Source organism: Thamnophis sirtalis, unplaced genomic scaffold (assembly GCF_051295495.1).
Source record: "Thamnophis sirtalis isolate CommonGarterSnake01/CBP01778 unplaced genomic scaffold, rThaSir2_p1.2 scaffold_6, whole genome shotgun sequence".
Lineage (NCBI taxonomy): Eukaryota > Metazoa > Chordata > Lepidosauria > Squamata > Natricidae > Thamnophis > Thamnophis sirtalis.
Genome location: NW_028261386.1, coordinates 88,995,945 through 89,020,409, shown reverse-complemented (window position 1 = coordinate 89,020,409; position 24,465 = coordinate 88,995,945). Strand labels below are relative to the sequence as shown.

The 24,465-nt window shown below is 43.1% G+C and overlaps 1 protein-coding gene across 1 annotated transcript in view; it reads left to right on the top strand.

The window, feature by feature from the left end:
- Positions 1-1,089: 1,089 nt before the first annotated feature.
- The window catches only part of HECA (HECA ribonucleoprotein granule regulator), a 46,302-nt gene continuing 22,926 nt past the window's right edge, over positions 1,090-24,465 (top strand). Inside the window, exons 1-2 of the mRNA XM_014076123.2 lie at positions 1,090-1,350; positions 20,083-21,123. Of these exons, the coding sequence (XP_013931598.2) occupies positions 1,122-1,350; positions 20,083-21,123 (1,270 nt within the window). The 5' untranslated portion in view covers positions 1,090-1,121. The remainder of the gene's footprint in view (positions 1,351-20,082; positions 21,124-24,465) is intronic.

Here is a 24,465-nt window from a genome sequence, read left to right as displayed (position 1 = left end):
TAATAGATGCACATTTAAACTCGATTCCCAAGTAAGGCTGCAATCACATGGCATAATAATCATAACGGCCATAACCATAATAATAAACAGCAATCCATCAATTGGAAAATATACATTCAATCCTTAAATCATATGCACATTCTATTTGAAAGTGATTTAATTAATACTCCATTGGATTTTTTTCACGTAGTCCATTTCTTTCGGTTTCTATCTTTTCGCCACGGTCTTCCTTTCATTTACTGGCCCATTTCCCTTGGCAAACGTTTTGGGGTGGAACTCCAAAGGAATTCTTCTACTCTGAAGTTGTGTCGAGATTTACCAGCGTATGGCCAGCATTTATACTTGCCTACCTGCCTCTCACTCGCGCAAATAACAGTACAAAGATCTGGTCGAACTGCACTCACCTTCTGGCCTAACCCAACGCGCTTCATCTCATGTCCGGCGAGAGAAAGGAAACGTCCACTCTGAGAGATTAGCCGCTAATCGGATTAGGAGTTTTTACCCAAACTCCCTTCCCTTGCTTTATTCCCGTGTACCGGGCCTAGCCCCTGTTGACATCTGGAGGAAATCCAATCGTCATTGTAAACAAGAAGCTCCGGGAGAGGAAAGGCGGCTTTCCTAAATCCGAAGGCAAGGCTTAAGCGCCTCCTCGTTGCTGTCGCAAGTCCAACCTCTGAGCCGCGCCTTCCTCTTCCCTTCCTTTCACTTGCTCTTTGCTTAACACTGTCGCCAAGGCCTGGCAGGCGAGAGAGAGAGAAGGGGTGGGGGTGGAGGAGGAAGCGGGCGGGGAGCCCAGCATTGCCGAGGGAGCAGCAGAATCAAAACAAGCGAGACACGCCTTTTCCCTGGCTTGCATTTCTTCCGCGGCGAGGCGTCTGTGGACGCGCGCCCGCGCGTGTGAGTGTGTGTGAGTGTGAGCGTGCGTGCATGCGACGGGGCCGCGGTGCGTGAGCGAAGGACGAGTGTGCTGCTCCGCCTGACAATGGAGCTGCAATAGGCGGGGGTCGGCGGTGGTAGCAGCAGCAGCACCAGAGGTAGCAGCACTGCCACCAAGAGCCTCCGCCGCCGCCTCCTCAGCCTTCCCGCTGCGACCCGCTCCTCCTCCTCCTCCTCCCTTGGCGATGCCGAACCAGAAGAGTAACAAGGGCAAGAAGAACAAGCGCGCCAACAGCAGCGGGGACGAGCAGGAAAATGGAGCCCTGGCCGCGACGGGAGCTGTGGGCGCCGGAGGAGTCCTGGCCGCTGTGGCTGCAGTCGGAGCAAGCGGGCCCATGGTGGCTGCAGGAGGTGGAGGAAGCTCCGGCGGAGCGACGGCGGCGACGGGCTCGGCTTCGGGCGACTCCAAAAACGGTAGGAAGCCTACGGGATGGAGATGGAGAAAGAGAGAGCGACCGAGAAAGCAAGGCACGCGGCGTGCAACCACCAAACTTCACTCGCTGGCTCTTTTTTTTTTGCTTTCCCTTCCCTGCTTTACCGGATGGGCAGAGCCGGAGGCGCCCCTACTAGTGGGGCTGCTGCCGGGCCTTCGATGGCGCAGCAGCCTTGGATGGGAGAAGCGGAGCGGGCCAGCATGCAGATGAGCCAAAGGGAAGCGCGGCCCTTCTCTTTCTTGGCTTGAGTTGCACCGCCAGCGCGCACAGGCGCGCGGCCTGCCCCCGGGTCTCGGGAGTGGGAAGTTCGAACGCTTGGCCGGGCTGAAAAGAGCCCGCTTGCCCGACCAGCGTGCCCCTTCCCCACACTCTCGCCCTCCCGAAGGGTTGTGCGGGGACGTGGTGGCCCCAAAGACGGGCTGCATAAGCACCGCGTCCCAATCCCCCACAAACGTTGCATTTGCGGTGTAAGGAGAGCAGGGTGGTTGGTTTTTTTTGTACCTTCTGACGGATTTCCTCCTGTCTCTTTCTCCGCCCCCGCAATATCTTTAACTTCTGGAGAAATTAGAAAACTGTTTTATGCCTTCGCTGTTCAAAAAGCGAACCGGTGAGGTTACACTGAGTAGGAGACGCGTCTCTTTCAGAATGACAGTTTTCAACCTTTAAAAAAGACGGACCGGACAAGAAAAAGCCCATGCTGTGGCGTACTGTACCTAAAAGTGACCCCAAGTAAAGGTGCAGAAAAAGCAAGGAAGTACCACCACCTCCACTAAACTATGTATCTGTTACTTTCGTTTTAAAACGGCCAGCATGTTTTGATTGAAAATATGCTTTGATAAAGTTGGAGTCTGTAATGGGACTCAGCTGGGTAGGAAGTGTCAAATGTTCAAGCCTGTCTTCACTAGGTTTGTGAAGAGATGGGTCTTGTTCATGGCCATGGCTTGTAGTGTTTCCCTCACTGACCCCTCAATCTTTCTGAAATTGCTGTGTTCCCTAAATGCAAGTTTAGCAGCCCCCCCCATGTCCTACAGAATTGTCAGCTTAGTGTCTGTAGGGAATGACCCCTCTCAGCTTTATTCAGATGATTCAGAGTTATGATGGCTAGATATTTCTATTTTTTTTAAGACAGAACAGACTGCTGATGACAAACTTCTATATTTGCCACAGGATAGTTTGCAGGGTAACGGAGCTTAGTTGCAGCTGTGCTATCATCTCACTCTATCAACCTGTCACGACCTAAAATAAAGTGAAACAAAAAAAAAATTGTCCTCCCTGCTCTTCACTCTCTCCACTGAAATAAGTTAGAGAAAGGGGGGGGGATCTATTAATCGTTCTATGACTCTTTCAAATGCTTCAGCTTCCCAGTGATCTTTTTCTCTCTAAACTCAGTGCCTATTTTGTGAGCGCAGAATGTAAGTACCCAATATTAAAAAAAATGGCATGTGTGAAACATTTTCCTATTTTCTTTTGGTGGCTGCCAGGTTACTTTTGTGTGTTGGTGTTAGAAGAACAAGCTTTTTTGTTTTGCTTTGTGTTTGAAAAATGTTATGAGGAAATTTTCACCAGAGAATTCTTATTTTCCGGCTAGTCCTTGCTGGAATGTGCGAAACACTGCAAATACTTGGGCAAATAATGATCTCCGAGGAATTTGAAATAATATGTGTTTTGTCTCTATGTATGACAGTGAAATAGAGGAGATGCATCTGAAAATACAGTCTCCTGTTCATAGCAAAACAAAATTTAAATTCTGCAGTCTCCTAGGAATAGCTTCCGGCGCAATGCCTGCTAGTGACGAAATGTAGCAATCTGATATTTTGTACTAAATTTAGGACACATGCTGATGTTCAACACATTTGGATGAGATAATGTATGGATAACTATTTTTATATCTTAGTAAGGATATATTCCCAGACATTGCACCTTATTTGTTAACTGACAAAAACATAAAAAGAGGGTGTAAAAATATTAAATCTCTATATACAGTTAAGTCTTTAAAAATCAGAGGATTCGGGGATTCTTGGCTAGACCTCAAGCAGTTGTAGTCAAACTCTTTTCAGTTTGAAAGATGTTATTGTAACAGCTTTGATATAACTGGAACTTTTTTTGTTTAATTTTATGAGTAATTCTATAAAAGAAATATACTGAAAGTCAACATGACTTTGAAAGTCATCAAAATACTTGTGTGACCCTTGCAGATTTGGTGGAATCTTGAGAATTCCAGTTTGCATTCTGCAAGAAGCTGCTACTTTTCAGAACAGACAAAATATATATAAAAATATTGTCATAAAAATATTTGAAACAGAAACTAAAGGAAATCAGGAGGAGATCGAATTCATTTGTTTTTCCAAATATCTTGATCTCAACGACCATGACTCAGAAAATCAAGGAAATTACTATATTTTTCCAGAACGGACTTGCATTTAAAAAAAATTGGTTTCTGTATTTTCTTAGTAAAAATGTGCCTTTTTAGTATTACGAATTGTATTTACAGAGGAGATGGGGAAATATGTCCTGACTTTAGATCTAGAACCTGAGGGTGGGAAGGTAATTGGTACTGAATCAAAGTGTCTATCTTGCTTAATTATTTGAGAGTGAGTTGTTAAGAATAGGTAGCAAGTTTGAAATAAGAGTTTCAATACATAAATCTATTTAACTTATGAGACAAGTGAGATAAATCAGTGTTATTATCTTGCTTAATGTTGCTGTCCCAAATATTTAACTTCATGAAATGTATTGTGATTTCTGTAAGAATATATTGTATGATCTATGTTTCTTAAACCTAGGAATTTATTGGAAGATGTTTATTTTTAAAAAAGTAATTAATTTTCTGCATTTAAGGGAACATAGTTCTAAAAACTCAAAACTTGTCCCTGAGGTAACCTGTGGAGAATTGAGTTATACAGTAGTATGATTTAATTTCTTTGTTTGGAAAACATAATTTTGTATTTTATTACCTCAAATGTAATTTATATGTGCAGCTACCTGCGTATTGTATAATCCTTTTACTTAGGCTGATTATAATTATTAATTTTTTCTATCCAACCCATTTTCCATAAGCTCCCTTGCATATGAAAAGCTTGTACAGCATGTCATCTAATACAGCTTTGCATGATTCTTTTTGAATTGCATTACTTTTAAAGAGACAGCATCTGAAAGAAAATGATGTGCTTTAATTAACAGCATTGTTGTGAATTGCAAAAACTTGTACAAAATAATTTTTGAAGCATACACAGGCATGTCAACTAAATATTTGCGAATGGTTCAAAAGTAGTACAGGCCTTTGAAATGGCTGCACCAACATGTTCAAATTAGTTGTTGAAGATATGTTGGAGTAAAGTGAGCATGTGAAGACTTGCTAATTCTTTCATCAGAATTCTTTCATAATATTACAAAACTGAAAATATCCAAATAAGTAAAGTTTGCTTGTCTTTTTGGTGAAATAACCCAGACCCACAATATTTGACTGTATAAATTACATAAAGTATGCTTTCAGTGTTCATTATATTACTTGATTTTATTATAAAAAATGATACATATTTTATCACAAACTAATATAAAGGCAATTCACAAGTTATGTAAGTGTTGATTTATGTAACTCTGGCATTATTTAAGATGTATTGCTAATTTCATGATATTCAAAACAGAATAATGTACTTTCAGTTTAGCCACAAAATTATTTGTCCAAAGTGGAGTGATTCAGCTTTGGAATGTTGTGCTTTTACTTGGTACAGATTGACCTTGGCATTTCTGAAGTGATTTACACATTTCCTGAAATATATCATAGAGTACAGGAAGTTGGTTGAATTACATTTTCAGCCTTTGGAAAATAGACTTGGAGAGCTGTTGTAGGCATTAGGTCCAACAGTGAAATGGTTTTCTAGGATAGAGGTGCATAGCAACGTGTCATACATTGTTCCCACAAAGGCTTGGTCTGGCTAGCCAGAACCCCTCCAAAAGTAGCTACAGATTTTGCAATTGTTTGCCTGATGGAAATAGAAAATCATTACTGTTATATGTAAATCTATGCACAAATATGTTGACCAACAAATTTTTAACCAAAATGCCATGAAAAATACCACCTGAGGATAAGCCAATCTTTGGAATTTTCATAAATTTTAATTTTCATAATTGGATAATCCACAAGTGGCACATTTTCCAGTTAAAATGTGTTTGTTTATGTATAGCTGGCCTTATAGTATATGTGAAAATAAATGGGATACACAGGCAGTTCTTGATTTATAACTTCAATTGAGCGTCAAATTTCTGTTGATAAGTGATACATTTGGAGCTTTGCCCCATTTTATGATTTTTCTTGCCACAGTTTTACATGAATTACTATAGTTATTAAGCGACATGGTTGTTAAGTTAATCTGACTTCCCCTATTGACTTTGCTTGTCAGAAGGTTATAAAAGGTGATCACATGACCATGGGGCACTACAAGTGTCATAAATATAAGTCAGTTGCTAATTCATGTGCAATAATCACTATTGTTTTAATTGATTTAAATATAAATTTTAGTTATTGGCTCGATTTGATATGTAGCATCAAGCCTGCCTACCAAATTTGACTTTACTCCAGAACACAGGCATTCTCTTGCTTATCTGTTTGATGTTTGTTGAAAAAGTACATTTTTTCTCCAGAAAAAAAAGATACAGTAGATTAAATTAAGTGAGAATACATTATATTTAGATGGTGCACAGAATTACCTAATAATTTATGAGGATAAGGATGAATTTGTGAAATTGAGGTAAGGAAAGTCAAAGACCGAAAACACAACTACCCTAAATTGTGCATTGCCAGTGTATACATTTGAAACCTACATTTTGATATGGGTGCATAAAAAGAGTAATTAATGTAGCAGTTGAATTAAATCCATGGCACCTTGTTAGTTTATTTTTGTTGTTGAATGTTTAGTCTGCCGAATTCCAAAATGACTCTAGGTGGTTTCACAAATTAAAAGAAACAACATTGTATAAAAACAACCATTATCTGAAGGACAACATAACTTCTTATCATATTACAGCTGATTCAAAGAGGGCCCACTCAACTCCTAAACCAAGCCCTTAAGAGAAAACCAAGGGTTTAAACTTAACCAAAGTAATGTCTGGCTGGATGCTATTCTAAAGAATAGATGCTGTCACAGAGAAGTTCTCCAGAGTGGGAGGAGGGAATGGTCACACGTGGGTTTTATCACAGCCTGATTGGTCCAAGACGGAGAGGAAATCTATAAATACTGGTGCCTGACCACTCCTAGCCCAGATTCTCTCTCAGTCTGGTCCAAACTGTAGAGTAGTTTGATAGGATTCTACTTTATTTTCTCCTTTTGGGTGAGTTCTATTCAATCTGAATTCTATTTGGCTAATTGGGCACTTTAAATCCTTTTAAATTCTAAATTGATCTGCTGCGGCCCCAAGGGACAGATCTCTGCCTCGGGCGGCTGGGGAAGGGCCCAGTGGGGCACTAGTCTCCCCCCCGCAGGCCAGGAGCCTTAGCCCGTCCCCGGGTGAGCGGGGGTGCGGGCTCCATTCAAGCTGCTTAGAAGCGGCCATTTTTGCAGCAGGAAAGATAAAAGAAACTTCGGAGCCTCGAGGGCGAGCGGCCCGCCTTGCAGCTGATTGCTCCGGAGGGGCCTCGCTGCAGACTTCTTTGTTTGTGTTGCCGTGGAGACAGAGCAGGGGTGAGGAGAGTGTGTGTGTGTGCTGTGTGGCTCTCCCTGCTCATTTTAAAGCAACGCCGGCTGGAAAAGCCTGGCTGGGGTGCTGGCATTATTTCCAGCCCTTTTCTCCCGCGCACGGAGTTCCGGCGGCCATTTTGGAGGCTGCCACGTGCGTGAGGCCTTGCCTTTCTCAACGGGCCTAGTGCGGCCTAGTGAGAGGCCTTGAGCCTAGATCTCCCCACAGGCTTCAGGCCCTGGTCTCAGGGGGGACTTTGGAGGCCGATTCCTGCTCCTTTCGTCGGACACGTGAGTGGGGCATGGACGAGGGAGCGGAGATTCCCCAGGGGCAGGGGGCAGGCCCAACTGAGAGTGAGGAGGACTTGGATCAGGAGATGGGGGGGGTTCCCCCTCAGAGATCCCTTTCTTCGAGGCGCCCCTCCAGTTCTGCCTCTAGGGATGAGGCAGCTCGCCATAGGGCGCTAGAAAAGACCTTTGCCAGGGCAGAAAGACAGGCCCAGTCCTCCAAGCCTTTATCTAGGGACAGATCCAGGTCCCCTCTTAGGCCCATTTCAGAAAGGTCACCCCTTAGGGGTTTTAGCCCGGCTTCTTCAGGCAGCTCCCCTGGTAGGTCGCGGACCTTCTCCAGGAGGGGGGGTTCTCCATCCCCCATAGATGATCCTCTGGAGGGCACGTCCAGAGGCCCCTCTTCCCCCCAAAGGTTGGCCCCTCAGGCCCCTGTTTCTACTTATGGGGATGTGGAGGATCTGGATAATCTCCCTGAAGGGATTAAAAGGCTTATTTCTACAGCCATCACTCGGGGCATTGCCCAGCGAGACAAAGGCTCCCTTTACTCTAGGCATGGGGGGCTGAACAGGGCTCAGTTTCGGGCTTCCTCCCCTTCCATGGTCAGTGAGACTTCCTTCCTGGGGGGGGGGGGAGTTACCCCAGGAGATGGGATTCTCAGATGATGAGAATACCACTGTTTCGGAGGAACCTTCGTCCAAGGTCCTATTCATGCCCGCATTGTTCTCTTGGATAAGGCGAGGCACACCACCAAGGTCGGAACTGGGGATCCTTCTGTGCCCCCCCCCAAGGTATCCCGACATGGTCATGTTCTCTGCCACGGCCACCAACAAGGAAGAGATCCCTGCTCCTCCCTTGTTCCTAGAGGTTCTGACCGACCAGTGGGCTAAACCTTCCAATTTTTCTTCTCCAGGCAGTACCGACCGTCGGCATTATAACGTGGAGCAAACCTTTGCTCAGGCCATTCAGCTCCCGACGGTTGACACCCCTGTGGCCGCATTGGTGTCCTCCTCCCCGGTGGTGTCGGGCGATGCGGCAGATAAGATGAAGCCGGAGGATAAGCGCACAGAGCTTACTTTGCGGAAGAACTTCAACGCCACAGCGTGTGCCATTAAGGCGGCGGCCTCAGCTTCCTACTTTAATCGTGCCACGGTCATGTGGCTCAAGAAGCTGCAGGAACGCATTCCCATACAGGAAGACCGGATCCATCAGGATCTGGTCAAGATTCTGGCAGCGTGTCAGTTCTCAGCTGACGCGACCTTGGATACGGTCAAGTTTGCTTCTAGCGCCCTGGCCACCTCGGTCACCTCCCGTAGGCTCCTGTGGTTACGCCATTGGCAAATGGACAACAAGGCGAAGTGGGATTTGGCGGCTGCCCCCTTCAAAGGGCCCGATCTCTTCGGGGAGGCCCTTACTCGTATCCTAGTGGAGGATAAGGACAAAAAGAAGGTCCTCCCCTCCACGGCTAAGAAGGCCGAGAACAAGTCACGTCCCTTCCGTAGGCAACGGTATAGGGCACCCAGCTACGGCTATAACCAGCGCTTCTCTTCTTTCTCTTCAGACAGGCAGTTCTTGGGGCAGCCCTTCCAGGACAGGAGCCGATTCCAGGGCCAGGCTTGGCGGCCCTTTCGTGGAGGAGGCGGCCGTCCCTTCCGCAAGGGGAAGTGACTCGAACCCGAGTCATCCCATCGGCGGCCGCCTCGCTCTTTATGCGGACCGGTGGGACGACATCACGTCGGACGCCTGGGTCCGGGCCACGGTTCGTTACGGGCTCAGGTTAGAATTTCTCTCCACTCCTCCAAATCTCTTTCGGTCGTTCCCTCCGTCCTGGAGTCGAGAGCGCCGCCGCCTGATGAGTCACGCGATCACCCACCTCCTCGAAATCCAAGCGGTGGAGGCGGTTCCCGCAGGGGAACGGGGCCTGGGCCACTACTCAAATCTTTTCGTGGTCCCGAAGAGCACGGGGGGTTGGAGAGCAATTCTAGACCTCAAGCGCCTGAACAGGTTTCTGGTCTACAGGCGGTTCAAAATGTCATCGCTCAAGTCCATTCTTCAGGGCATCAGAAAAGGCGATTTCCTGGCCTCCGTGGATCTCACGGAGGCCTATCTTCATATTCCCATCCTGCCCGCCCATCGCCGGTTCTTGAGGTTCTCCCACGGGTCCCACCATTACCAGTACAGGGCTCTTCCCTTCGGCCTGGCCTCGGCCCCGCGGACCTTCACAAAGATCCTGGCGGCTCTGGCGGCTCATCTGCGAGCGGTCCCGGTCCGCCTCCAATGTTATTTAGACGATGTCTTGCTCCAGGCGGGATCCCTGACTCAGGCTGTTTCAGATATTCGGCTTACCATTCGGAGCCTCCAGGCCCTGGGCTTCTCGGTAAACTTCGAAAAGAGCCATCTCACTCCTTCCACTCGCATTCTGCATCTGGGGACAGTAATAGATTCCAAGATGGGGGAGGTGCGTCTGTCTCGGGAGAGGCAGGTAAGCCTTCGTCGTCTGGCGGAGTGCATTCGCACAAAGAGCTCCGTTTCCATCCTCTCTCTGTCGCAGTTACTAGGCAAGATGGTCTCTTGCATAGGGATTGTGCCGTGGGCCAGGCTCCACCTTCGGCCTCTTCAATGGGAACTTATCCCCTATCAGAGGGGACGGAGGAGCAATTCTCTTCGGACTCTCCGCATCTCGGCGGGAGTCCGTGCGTCCCTGGCGTGGTGGCTCTCCCCGGCCATCCAGCGGGGGTGTTTGTTCTGGGAGCCGAGCAGGGTGACCGTCACCACGGACACGAGTCTGTTTGGGTGGGGGGCCCTGGTGGGCTCTGGGATGGCGCAGGGCAGATGGACGGCCACGGACCTCCGCCACAACATCAATTGGCTGGAGCTGAAGGCTGCGCGTCTGGCCCTGAGTCACTTTCGCTCCTCGGTGAAAGGGAGACACGTTCTCCTCCTGACAGACAATGTGGCCACCAAGGCGCACATCAATCGTCAGGGCGGGACCCACTTGAGAGCTCTCTGGCTGGAGGCTCTGCGATTGGGGTCATGGGCGGAGAAACACCTGCAATCTCTGGTGGCGGAACACATCTCGGGACTCTCCAACATCCAGGCGGACTGGCTCAGTCGAGCGACTCTGGACAACGGCGAGTGGCAACTCCACCCGTCGCTGTTCCGGGAGATCTGTCGTCGGTTCGGGTCCCCCCAGGTGGACCTGTTTGCGTCTCCCGAGAACACCCAACTCCCGCGTTTCTTCACCCGTTTCCAGTCCAGCTCGGCGGAGGGCACGGATGCCCTCAGGAGCCGGTGGCCCCTGGGCCTTCTCTATGCCTTTCCCCCCATTCCACTCATCCCGGGGACCGTCAGGAAGGTGGTGACGGAAGGGGCCTTGGTCATTCTGGTGGCCCCGTTTTGGCCCAGGAGGCCCTGGTTCGCGGACCTGGTTCAGCTGTCGGTGACTCCCCCGTGGAGGATTCCGCAGGGGGAGGTGGTCTTACGGCAGGGGCCCTGATTCACCCAGAGCCTCAGTGGCTCCAGCTGACCGTGTGGCTCTTGAACGGCGGCTTCTGAGGGGGGCTCATCTGTCTTCCGGGGTCATTCGCACCATCGAGGCGGCCCGGCGTTCCTCGACGACCCGCATTTATAACTCCACCTGGGCGGCCTTCGTCCGCTGGTGCTCCTCCAGGGGCATCTCTCCCGACAGAGCCACCATTCCCAACGTCTTGGATTTCCTTCAGAAGGGCCTGGAGGACGAGCTCTCACAAAACACCTTACGACGCCAAGTGGCGGCTCTGTCCTCGGTCTTGGGGGGGGCGTGGTCTTCTTTTTCCCAGTCTCCCCTGGTCAAGCTGTTCCTCAAGGAGGCGGCAAATCTCAGGCCTCCCCCCATTCATAGATTCCCCACGTGGGACCTTCCTCTAGTCCTCAAGGCCTTAACGGGAGCTCCGTTTGAACCTCACCGCTCGGTGCACTTGCGCTTCTTATCACTGAAGGTGGTCTTCCTGGTGGCCATCACTTCCGCCCGGCGTATATCCGAGCTGGGCGCCCTGTCCTCTAAGGAAGACCTCTGTCATTTTCACCAGGACAGAGTGGTCCTTCGCCTTGACCCGGCCTTTGTTCCCAAAGTAAATACCCCTTTTCACAGGGCTCAGGAGATCGTCCTGCCCGACTTCTGCCCGAGCCCGTCCAATGACAGGGAGCGACTTTGGCATCGACTGGATGTCCGCCGTGCCCTGCGGATCTACCTCCGGCGGACCAAGGATTTCCGCAAGTCGGAGGCCTTGTTTGTCTCCTTCTTACCTGGAACTCTGGGTTCGAGGGTGTCCTCGGCTACCATTGGCCGTTGGCTGCATCAGGCCATCTCAGAGGCCTACGTGGCCTCAGGGCAGCCGATTCCATCGGGCATCACGGCGCACTCTACCAGGAGCGCGGCGACCTCGGCAGCGTGGGCCACGAGGGCCCCGTTTGAAGACATCTGCCGGGCGGCTACCTAGGCCTCTCCAACTTCATTCATCCGGCACTATCGTCTGGATGCTTTCGCGTCTGTGGACGTGTCTTTCGGTCGTAGGGTCCTACAGGGGGTGGCGGCTGAGGCTCCCCTTGGGCCCTAGAGTTTCTGTTCTCCCTCCCTGGGACTTTAGCTTGGGTATGTCCCACGTGTGACCATTCCCTCCTCCCACTCTGGAAAAAGGACGTTGGTCTTACCTGAACGTCTATTTTCTGATGGGAGGAGGGAATGGTCACAACCCGCCCTGAGTTCTGTCAGTTGGGGCCAAGGGGAGGGCCCGGGGGTGTCTTCCCGGGGTTTGTTGTGTGGTTGTTTTCTTGTTTTTCAGTTGTACCGTTCGTGTTCGAGAATCTGGGCTAGGAGTGGTCAGGCACCAGTATTTATAGATTTCCTCTCAGTCTTGGACCAATCAGGCTGTGATAAAACCCACGTGTGACCATTCCCTCCTCCCATCAGAAAATAGACGTTCAGGTAAGACCAACGTCCTTTCTTGGCCCCATTAGATGGCATTGTTTAATTGATGGGATCCAAAACAAACTGACTATGTTGGAATGGATGGTGTGACAGTGCAGAAAGCAGATGGTCCCACAAATTGCTAGATCCTGTGCCAAGCAAGGCATTATAGGTAAATAACCAGTACCTTGAATTGTACCCAGAAGCCATCTGGCAAAGTGTGCAGCTTCTAGCAGCTATCTTACATTGGCATAGCAAGGATTATCCATCAGTGTTTGTGCTAACTTCTTGTAGCTTCTGAGTGATCCTAAAGGGCAGTCCTGTTTAATGTTTATTGCAACAGTCCACTGTCGAGGTGACCAAAGCATGGCTGACCATAAAGGGGAAGGCTCTCAGTCCAAAAATAGGCACAACTGGGACAAAAGTTGAACCTATACAAAGCTCTATGTCTACAGCTACTCCTCAAACAGAAATTGAGAATCCAGGAAAATGTCCTGGTTTGCACTAGTCCCAAGCAGGGCAATGTATTCAGGGTCAAGGTGGATCTGAACTGGGAAGGCTGAGCACCCACAGCCATTTGGTCTTGCTAGGGTTTAATCTGAGGCTATTCGCCACCTTTCAGGCCACAATAGCTGTGGGTTAAGATCTTGACAACAATTCTTGGCTAGTAAGGACTGATAATTGAGTATCGTCAATATATTGATATTACCTGATCCTGATCTAATGGAAGACCTTCCCCATTGGTCAAAGTTTCAAGATCTGAGTCACTCTACAAATCATGGGCTTTGGGATTGGTCCCTCTACTCTCAAACCCCCAGTGAAACTGGCTGTGCAGAAAGGAGAAGTGCCATAACACTGAGCTATCTACTGTAAGCAGTAGAGGGAATGGCCTTGAGGACAAGAGGAAGAGCCACTGCCAAGATAACAGTCAGATAAAAGAGATATTGATATTTTGTTTGTTTTCAGTACCTAATATAAGAAAAAGATTATAGTAGAGGAAGAATTAATTTTGATGGCTAGAACTGACACAAGGAAAATGACTGAACAGAACTAAGAACTTAGCATATACTTAGCATATACAGTTATCTTGGTTTGAATATTAGTGAAGGGACCTGGTATGTGATAGCATTGGATTTATAAGGAAAGCAGAAGTGTAATGCTCTTAATAGTAGAATTTCCCCAGTCCTACTCCTGACTGTGTATTACTTATTGATAAGTGGATGTGTATAAGTTGAATTCCTCAGATCTGCTTCTGGTATGAGAGCCTCAATATTAACATGTATTCTTACATTGGTTTTCTTTGGGAATTATATAAAGGAAAGACAAATGCAGAGGTTGAGCAGCTTTTAAATGGTTTGATGACTAATCACTTGACAAAAGAGAAGAAGTAATGGCTTGCAAATGTTGAGCTAGAACTTGCGTTACTTCTGCTCATTGGCTAGATTGTGGAAGGATCTAACACAATTCAGAAACATTAGAAGGGACACAGGTTCTGTAGCTATGGCATAGAATAGAGAGAAGAAAAGTTTTAATTCTCCCTGAAAATGGGAGAGGGGTGTAGACTAAAATCTTTGGCTTTTGGCTCTGGAGGCAGTGCAAATGGCTGAAATTGCTGAAGAGTTCAGCACTCTGCTTCAGGCCTAGCCTCAGTGTCATTGTTGATGAACATAACTGCAAGACCAGGCTGAGGCTAAGGCTTTAAGAAGCAGTTATAAATTTGCACCACACGGTAGCATCCCAATTTCATGTGCAGCCTGGCCTGGGCCTCCCAGCACCTTCTCCAACCCCCCTGTGGCACCTGCATTTCTTACCCTGGGACGCTATCACCTTAATAACCCACAAGATTGCTTAATGACCCCAATCTTGAATGTCGGGATTGCAGTTGTTAAACAAAGTGATCATGTGATGTTTCACTTAATTAGTTCATTCAGCAACTGAGATTTTAGTTTCAATTGTGGCCATAAGTCAAGAACTATTTGTAATTCCTTTTAAAGAGTCTTTTAATAAGCTATTTCTGAACTCTTCTAATTTAAACATTTTCAGATTAGTTATCCTTTCAAGGATATCTAATTTTCTTTCAGACTTTACAGCAAGTTCCAGTCCATTTTTACTGAGTGATATAATGAAGCTATGCTGGTTGAAGTGGGCTTGGCTATAAAAACAGTGTTATTTTAAAAAAATCCAGTTTATTCCCACAATTGTGCTGTATTAAGTTCTGTAGTGCACTTTTAATTATACCTCTAATCACTTATATTCATTTGCCATTTTTGTAGGAATTTTGTGTTTTAGTGAGTGACAGGTGTACATAGATTTGATTGAGTTTCTGTTTACTAGGGCAGCATGTTCCCAAATGTTACTTTTCAGAAGTGATTTGTTTTATAAGGCTCTGAATATCTATTAGCTTCTCTTTTTGTGGTGTATAGCTGGGCTACTTTTTAAGTCTTTTCCCTTTCGTTCTGCTGCAGTTTAATGTTTTTCTTTAATATTCATTTTCTGCTTTGTGATTATTCATGGATCATATATTGAGTGTGATCATAATCCATGTTTATCAGATAGATGGCCAGTTTTTCATAGGGAATAAACAAATGAAGTCCATCTGTATTGAGACTTTGCTTTTGTTCCTGTCCAGGTGGAGAATATTTTATATTGCTTTGTCAAAATTAAAATATCAGTGAAATGGGGTTTTGCTGTTGTACTCTATATAATTATATTATTTCGTTGCATTTAAGTACAATGACAATAAAGATTATACTTAGAATTATAGATTATAGAGAAACAAGGGCTGGAGGCTAAGAGACAAGCAGGCTACCAGGTAATAGCTGCTGTCCTTTGGTAAATTTTAGGAATATAGTAATTCCAACTGATTTTAACAATTATTGCAGCTTTTAAGCCATCTATAATTTTAAAAATGTAATATTAACAATGTTAATATTAATTTGTATATTTTGTTTTTAGCTTTATTATATGCCACCCAAAGTCACTTGATTTTGAGATGGGCAGCTATATAAATATGAATAAACAAAACAAATAAAGGGAGAATTTATAGAATTAAATTTGAACATTTGTTTGAAAATACGCATTTAGTTTATGTTAATGGTCAATTAATAAATAGTTGCAAATTGAACATTTAAAGAAGATTCCTTATCCTGCAGCCCTCAAAATATGGGCTGCAGGATATTATTTTGTCCAATAATTTTGTCCAAAATTATTGGACAAAAGTTCCAATAATTCTCACATGTCACTTTTATTGTAAAACTTGCCTTTTTTGTCTTTCAACAGTGTGCTATAACTGGAATTACTTTATAATTACAGCATTTCTTAAAAGTTTGTGAACTCTTTTGAATATTTCTGCATATATAGGACCCAAAACATGATGTGTTGCCTACACAAATCCTAAAACCAGATAAAGAGAACCCGATTAAATCAACAAGTCAAAACATTAAGGTGTTCATTTATTTATTCTCCAGAAGTCATTGCTCATTTTCTTTCTTACACTTTATTGTGTACTCTTTAAATTTCCCTCTAGTTCTTTAACCTGGGTGTATAATAAAACTTGCATAAATCTTAATGAATCAGTGACACTGTAAGCGTTCCAAATACCATGTAAAATTAAATCAGAGTCGAAGCCAAAACTATGCTTAAAGTTCCAATTTAATAAAGCAGGCATGTTGGCATAGTGCTATGGGATTCCGACTCTGGAAGTTACATCAGAATCCCACCCAGTTAAAAGTTCATGATCTTGCCCCCACACCCACAGTCCATCACATGGTCCAATCTTCTTCTTTCACGCTGGCGTCTACGCCTAACTGCTTCCGTCCAGGTGTAAAGGTTTGGGAGACAAAAGATGACCTTGAGCTTCTAGGAAGGAATTTCTTATTTTGAAAACAACACATTCTACACTTTGCTACCCCACCCCCCCACCTTAATAAGAGTGTGGCAGGCCAAAGATTCTTAAAGGAACCGCTGCAGGCCTGACAGACATTGTCTAAACCAGTGGTAGTCAACCTGGTCCCTACCGCCCACTAGTGGGCATTCCAGCTTTCATGGTGGGTGGTGCGGGTTTTGTCCGATATTGAAGCACTTTCTTTTAAAAAAATTAATTGACTTTTCTACTTTATAAATCACCATTACTGTGGAACCGGTGGGTGGTTAGAAAGTTTTAGTACTAACAGAGATACAAAAGTGGGTGGTAGGTATAAAAACGTTGACTACCCCTGGTCTAAACTCTAAAGATAATGATGGCAGGAGGATTTTCATTTGCTACTTCTTAAGTAAACCAAATACTAAAAAGCAGAGACCTTACCTTTCCAACAAAAGTGTGTATAGTCAAGGCTATGGTTTTGCCAGTCTCAATGTATGGCTATGAAAGTTGGATCATAAGAAAGGTTGAGCGCCAAAGAATTGAGATCTTTGAACTATGGTGCTGGAGAAGACTCCTGCGAGTCCCTTGGACTGCAAGGTGATCAAACTGGTCAGTCCTAGAGGAGATCAACTCTGACTGCTTTTTAGAAGGCCAGATCCTGAAGATGAAACTCAAATACTTTGGCCACCTAATGAGAAGGAAGGACTCATTGGAGAAGAGCCTAATGCTGGGAAAGATTGAGGGCAAAAGAAGAAGGGGATGACTGAGAATGAGGTGGCTGGATGGAGTCACTGAAGGCCTGGAGGAACGTTGTCCATAGGGTTGCGATGGGTCAGACATGACTTTGCAACTACCAACAACAAGTAAACCAGGACAGAGAGATCTAACTGTAAAATAAAGAGAGGGGGTCCTCTCCTTGAGTTATTTGTAATAGAATTGTGGGTGGAGGATTTAGAAACCTCTTCAAAGGAAGCAGCAAGTGCCCAATTCATCAGTTGCTTGACTGTACAATTGATGAACCTTCTGATCATATGCAAAAAATACTCCTGGAGTTTAAAAAAAAGTCTCTGAATAAGAAAAAGGGAAGCATGCAGTTTGAAATGAGGATATGTATTTCTTTTAGTTTATTTCTTCAGGCCAGATATTCCTGCTTATAATGCATATTGGAAGCACTATCTCTTGACTTTAGGGTGTCACCCCCCCACCCAAGAAACATATTAATAACTCCTATAAGTAAGCCCCCAGGAGAAGGTTTGTTATTCTGATGGTATTTAAGTGTTCCATAGATTTGTGATAAGAAAGAGAAAGTAGCAGGAATGGATAGAAAGTGTGAATCACTGAAGATTACCTCCCTTTAAAAATGTGTTTCTGATGTCTAAGCAGGGTTTCCATTTTGAAATAATAGAAAATACTTGTAGTTCGGGTTTTAGATTTTGGCAGTGGTTTGCTTTCTGAACTTGTCATTTAATTCCTGAATATTTTGTTACCAGGCTAGGTAACATCACCAGTGGGAGTTTTGTAGAAGGATTGTCCTATTCTTCTTTAGCTTATTATATATGTCTTGTGTGCCAGTATGGTCAGTTGATCATATGATTGGCTGTTTGTTTGGTGCTGTATTTAAATTCTGAGAAGCTGATTTGTCCCCTTGATTGGTTGTTTGAATGATCTGGTTTCTTATATGCTGGATCTAGGGTTTCCATATCCATATTTTCCCCTCTTCTCTGTCTAGTTACTTTCCTGCTCTTTATCTTAATTCAGTTTCCATACGTTTCTTTTTCCTTTCTGTAGAACTATTTTTCCCCTTCCACATTTCCGTACCGTTTTTCTTTTCTTTCTTTTCTTTCCCGTTTTTACTGTTCTGTTTAAAGAAAGAAGTTTGTACATTGTATATTTCTTTTTATGAATAGTTTATGCATGAGCGAGCAGATGAGAATCAGTTAATTCCATAAATGGAATTATTAACGTAAATGGAATTATTTTACAAGCAATTAATTTTAATCATTAAAGTAGGCAAGTTGTCTGGCTAAACATATTGCTGTAATTCTGAATGGCAGATTTTAATCATTCTAAGGATTTTAAATTCATCTGGCTATCTTTCTAAAGGGTAAGATACAAATATTGTATTCTTCTATTTTTAATAAAAAGAATCATAATTGTCTATTTAATTACAGACCAATTTTATATGTGTAACTGCTAAATGAAATGCGAAGCATTTATTGTTTCAAATTGGAGAATGGTTGTCCAAAATGGTATTTTGGAAGAAAAAAACTCATTATAGAGTTTAATATTCTTCATTTGATCATTGTTTCACATTGGCTCAAAGGGTTAATGTATGGGAATATGAAATAAAAATTTTATGTTGTTTGGTTGACTTCACTGATGACAGTTGACTTTGATTAACTTAAATAACTCCAATGTGGGTCAGTATCATTTGATCTTAATATACAATTATATTCAAATCATAATATATAAATGAGATGGTCCAAATAATGGTCCAGTTTCTGTCAGTATTCCTGTCATTATCAAGTAGACTTTATTCTTGCACTACTGTTTTTTAATATATTTATTTATGACTGTTTCAATGTGTAGAGTACCATCTTTATTTCTAGTTGAAAATGTATGAAAATAGGATTTACCGTGTTATTACTTTAGATTCACGTGCCTCACAATAATTTGTGTAGTGATTATTCTTGGTAATTATGTTATGGAATTTACTAATAATTAAGTATGAAAAAAGAAAATATGGATTTTCGAATCAAAACATTCCAAGTATATGTGGATAATTGATCCTCATTTTATTGTTCTGGTTGTCACATATTGTTACCAGAAATCTCTGCTTTCTTAAAATAGTTGTGGGATTTCAAATGGGGTTCGGAAGAATAGGTTATGTTTCCAAATATTAGGGCTGAATTTATATTTATAGCATAATTTGTATTATTCTCTCTAAAAATATTTCTTTTACCATATCAAAAGGTTTAAATTCCTGAAATCTAATTTACTAAGGCTTTGCACTTAGAAATATTTGTTAATCAAAAGATCTATTTCTCAAACATAACAGTTATTGAAGTTCTTCAAATATGTCAAAGACCATTTTAATTTTTGACTCTGGAATACACTTTTTTTTATAGACATGTAGTTTTGAAAGATGTTTACATGTTGGCAGGCTTGCCTTAAATATCAATATTCTTTGACTCATCCACATCAAAACTTAATTCAATAACTTCTTAATAGTGTACAATATTAATATTAAATTAATGTCATTGGTAGGTAATTTTTGTCTTAATACTGAAAAATACTACAAACTTGCAATTACCAGAAATAAGTTCAGGTCTATACAACTGTCTTAAAAAGACATATCTGGGTAACAATATATTAACTACTTTATTGCTGTTAAATAAAAACAGTCTGATAATTATTTTTGTTATTTGTTCTGAAAACATTGTAATAAGATATCTAATCCATTTTGTAAGAAATAAACTAAACAAATAAACATGTCATAAATTCAAACTCGGTGCTTTAAACAAAATGTACTGAATTATATGCTTTGGTGTCTTCTGGAGCTTTTAGGTATTGTGAACAATCAAATAAAGGTTTTATCCATTAGGCTTACTCTGCTCATTTATAAAGGAAAATACTAGTGACACGTGGAATCTCAGTTCACAGCATAGTTTTTTTTTATATATTTTTTATTTGACGTTTTCTAAACATTAAAATCACAATTACACTTTTACAGCTTTCTGTTATCGGTATTTCTTTTTTCTGATTTCGGGTTTTCCATTTTCCATTCTATTATTTTATACATATTCAGCATAGTTTAAATGTACTACATATATGCTTAAAACTCCTGGATTGTAGTTTAGTATAGTTCTCTTGTAGTAATAAAGATAGTAAGTAGTTAATTTTGAATCATACAGCTCATCTGTCTCTCTTTTCTGCATTCCACAGAAGCACCTTGTGCTACACCATTGTTGTGTAGCTTTGGACGGCCTGTTGACTTAGAAAAAGATGACTACCAGAAAGTTGTTTGCAACAACGAGCATTGTCCCTACAGCACTTGGATGCATCTTCAGTGTTTTTATGAATGGGAGAGCAGCATTCTGGCTCAATTTAATTGCATCGGAAGAGCAAGGAGTTGGAACGAGAAACAGTGTCGGCAAAATATGTGGACCAAGAAAGGATATGATCTTGCCTTCCGTTTTTGTTCATGTCGATGTGGGCAAGGCCATTTAAAAAAAGACACAGATTGGTACCAAGTAAAACGAATGCAGGATGAAAAGAAGAAAAAATCAGGGTCCGAAAAAAGCAGTGGAAGATCAACATCTGAGTCTTCAGAAGATCTTAAAAAGTGCAGGTCTGCTAACAAACCACAGAAAGGTTTAAACCATGATCTCCAACGACGGCATTCAATGGATAGGCAAAACTCTCAAGAGAAAGGCACTTCTAGCAGTAGCTATGCAGTACGTTCTCCCTGTGGTTCTCCTGGACAGTCCCCCCCTGCAGGTTATTCTGTCCTTGCCCCCACCCATTTCAGTGGACCCCGCTCTTCACGATATTTAGGAGAATTTTTGAAGAATGCAATTCATTTAGAACCTCATAGAAAGAATATGGCCAATAGTGGTATGTTTAGAAATGCTCACTTTGATTATGGGACATCTGCGTTACAAGCACATAGATCAGGACATTTTGATGCTCCAGTACAATTTTTGAGAAGGCTTGATCTATCTGAACTCCTTGCTCACATACCTAGGCATAAATTGAACACTTTCCATGTCCGTATGGAGGATGATGCCCAAGTGGGTCAAGGAGAAGATTTACGGAAATTCATTCTTGCAGCACTCAGTGCCAGTCATCGAAATGTTGTCAACTGTGCGTTATGCCATAGAGCATTGCCTGTATTTGAACAGTTTCCACTGGTGGATGGAACCTTGTTTCTTAGCCCGTCAAGACATGACGAAATTGAGTATGACGTTCCCTGTCACCTTCAAGGTACAGGTTGCTTTTATTTTTGTTTTGTTTGTTTATTTATTTATTAAATTTATTGGCTATTTCTTAAATGGCATAACTGAAGTCTATAATTTCTACTAATATCTTGCATTTTTGGAAGGCAGTCCACATTATTCTTTTCCATCCTGTGCATTATTCCCAAATGTGTGGAATTCAGTTTCCTGAATTCCCAGCCAGCAGATGAGTGGATGCCCACTAACAAGCTCTGCTATGATGGATCTGAAATGGCAGGTGCTGTTTAATATTATATTTATAAGCTGCTTAGAAGGTTTCACTTTCATTTTTACTGCTTGCCCTTCCTCCTCACACTTAGAGGAGCTTGTTGGTACACATCAGTGGTGGGTTGCAGGCGGTACGCCCCGGTACGGGCATACCGGAGCCAGCCTGGAGCACCGGATACCATTCTGGTATGGTGCTTCGGAAGGCCCACCTGCCCGCTCACGCTCCTTACTGTGTTTTAAAGCTGTTGCCACTTCCACGCACGTGCATGGCACGCACAGTGCCTGCATGACGCTCCGCTGAGCAGCTGGAGCGTCGCAGAGGCCTGCGGAAGCGTCGTTTCCAGCTACAATGCATGTGCGTGTGGTGCGCGTGGCGCACATGCATGTGGGTGAAGCCGGGGCCGTTCCAACCATACCGGTTGGAACGGAATCCGGATTCCACCACTGGTACACATGCATTTCTCTTCAAACAATCATTCAGTTTGTAGTGTACATTGTGTCAGCGTTCCAAATACCATGTAGAAGCAAATCAGAATCGAAGGCAAAACTATGCTTAAAGTTCCAATTTAATAAAGCAGGCATGTTGGCACATAGCTGTGGGGATTCCAACTCTGGAAGTTACATCAGAATCCCACCCAGTTAAAAGTTCATGATCTTGTCCCCATACCCACAATTCATCACATGGTCCAATCTCCTTCCACGCTGGCGTCCATGCCCAGCTTCTTCCGGTCAGGTGTACTGGTGTGGAGACAAAGGATGACCTTGGCTTCTAGCAAAGAATGAAAAACAATACATTCCAAAATCCTACTCCTTCTAATCCCCCCTCCCATTGACTATACTTAAAGAAACAGCATAATGAAATAAGAGAAAGTGTGGCAGGCCAAAATTCTAAAAGGAATAAAAATGCAGGCCTGACAGGCAGCCTCTCCTCAGAAGAAAAACGTTTCCTGAAAAGAGAATAACATAAAAGTTAACATATAAAAATTTAACCACCTACTTCCACCCCTAGGGGACCCTTTGGCTTATCGGGACACTTGTCGCGGAATTGTTCTACTAACTTTTCTACTTTTAAGTTCCAACTTTTCACCCAAGTGGCTTCAGACAAAGGGTAGCCCTTCCATTGCACTAAATACTGCAAGCGACCCCTATTCAACTTAGAGTCTACAATCTTTTCCACCTCAGATTGTGGTTCCCCTCCTATCACTATAGATGGTGTTTCCCCTTCTATCTCTAAAGCAGGAGAGAAAGTTTGGGTGGATGCTCTTATGCTTAGCAATAGCAGTAGTAGACTTATATACCGCTTCATAGGCCTTTCAGGCCTCTCTTTACTGGTTTCAACAAGCTACAATGAAATTCCAGGCCAAATTTCCCTAGACTTCTGGGTAGACTGAGCTGAACTATCATCACTATAGGGAATGGACCTAGAAATTTTGGACCAAATTCCTTGCTAGGCATTCCTAATCTTAAGTATTTGGTAGACGCAAAAACTTTCTACCCCACAGCTATGTGCCAACATGCCTGCTTTATTAAATTGGAACTTTAAGCATAGTTTTGCCTTTGATTCTGCTTTGCTTCTACATGGTATTTGGAACGCTGGCACATTGATTTGCAAAACTATGGGATAAAGGAATATTCCTGAACTTTGTTTTATTATTTATCTCATGGTTACTGGGAGATTGTGTGAATGCATCAATGCAGTGCATGTTACCTCATCTTGCAGAGCTTGGATTCATTGAATGAGTTTACCAAAAATGTAAATATTGCAGATTATACAGCCTCATGCTATATAACTAAGCTCTATTTCATGCTGAATAAACTAAATTATTAATGTATCTTAAATAAAAAACTATCCTTGGATAGATTTTTTTTACTCCAAAAGCATTTTATTAAATTTGTTAAAAAATAAAAAAAAATCCGATTTAAATAAAAAATCTGTTTTTTAAAAAAATGGATTTTATCCACCCTTGTGTGTAGCAGAGATATTGTGTAAAAGAAGGGCTGTTAGAATAACAGATTTGAAAGGGAACATGGAGGTCCAACTCCTTGCTCAGAAAATCTCCTGGTCTTCAGGTTTCTGGTGCTCTGGCGCATGTATGCGTTCCGGTTTGGGCATTCAGTGCCGAAAAGGTTCGCCATCACTGTTCTATACCATTTCAGCCAAATGGTTGTACAAGCTCTTCTTTAAAAATTCCAATGTTGGAACACTCACAACCTCTGGAGGCAAGTTCTTCCACTGATTAATTGTTCTAACTGACAGGAAATTTCTCCTTAGTTTTAGGTTGCTTCTCTCCTTGATTAATTAAATTTGTTTTCTTTTCTTTTTGGCAGCTGCCCACATCTTTCTGATTCATAATGGGCTTATATTTACAGGCTATATTTACAGATATATACTTGGAACCTAGGCAGAAAAAGAATTGCTTGTGGGAAAATTTTTGTATTTCTTCAGTATTCTAAATTATCTCCCTTTGCATTTGCTTACAAGAAACATATTTTGGATTTTAGATTAATACGTTTGGATAGAGGTAGTCCTTGATTTACAACAATTTGTTCAATGACTGTTCAAAATTACAACAGCGCTGAAAAAAGTAACTTATAACCTATGACTGTCGCAGTATCCCTGTAGTCAAAACCTGGGCACTTGGCAAAGTACCATATATTTACGACTGTTGCAGGGTGTTGAGGTCATATGATTGCCATTTACAACTTTTCCAGCCAACGTCTGACAAGCATAGTCAAGGGGAAGCCTGTGTGGTTCACTTAACAACTGAAGTGGTTCACTTAACAACTGTGGCAAAAAAGTCATTAAAATTGGTCATAATTCACTTAATAGAGACATTGCAACAGAAATTCAGGATCCAATTGTGATCATTAATTGAATACTACCTATATGGGTAATTTTAGGACTACTATTTAGCCCAAATTTTCTGTTGCGAAGCGGACAGTTACTAAGTGAGTTTTGTCCCATTTTATGACTCTCTTTGCCACAGTTGTTAAGCAAATTTATTTCGTGAATCATATGGTCATTAAGCAAATCTGGTTTCTTCTATTGACTTTGTGAGAAATTGGCTGAGATGGTTACAAATGGGGATCACATGACCCTGGA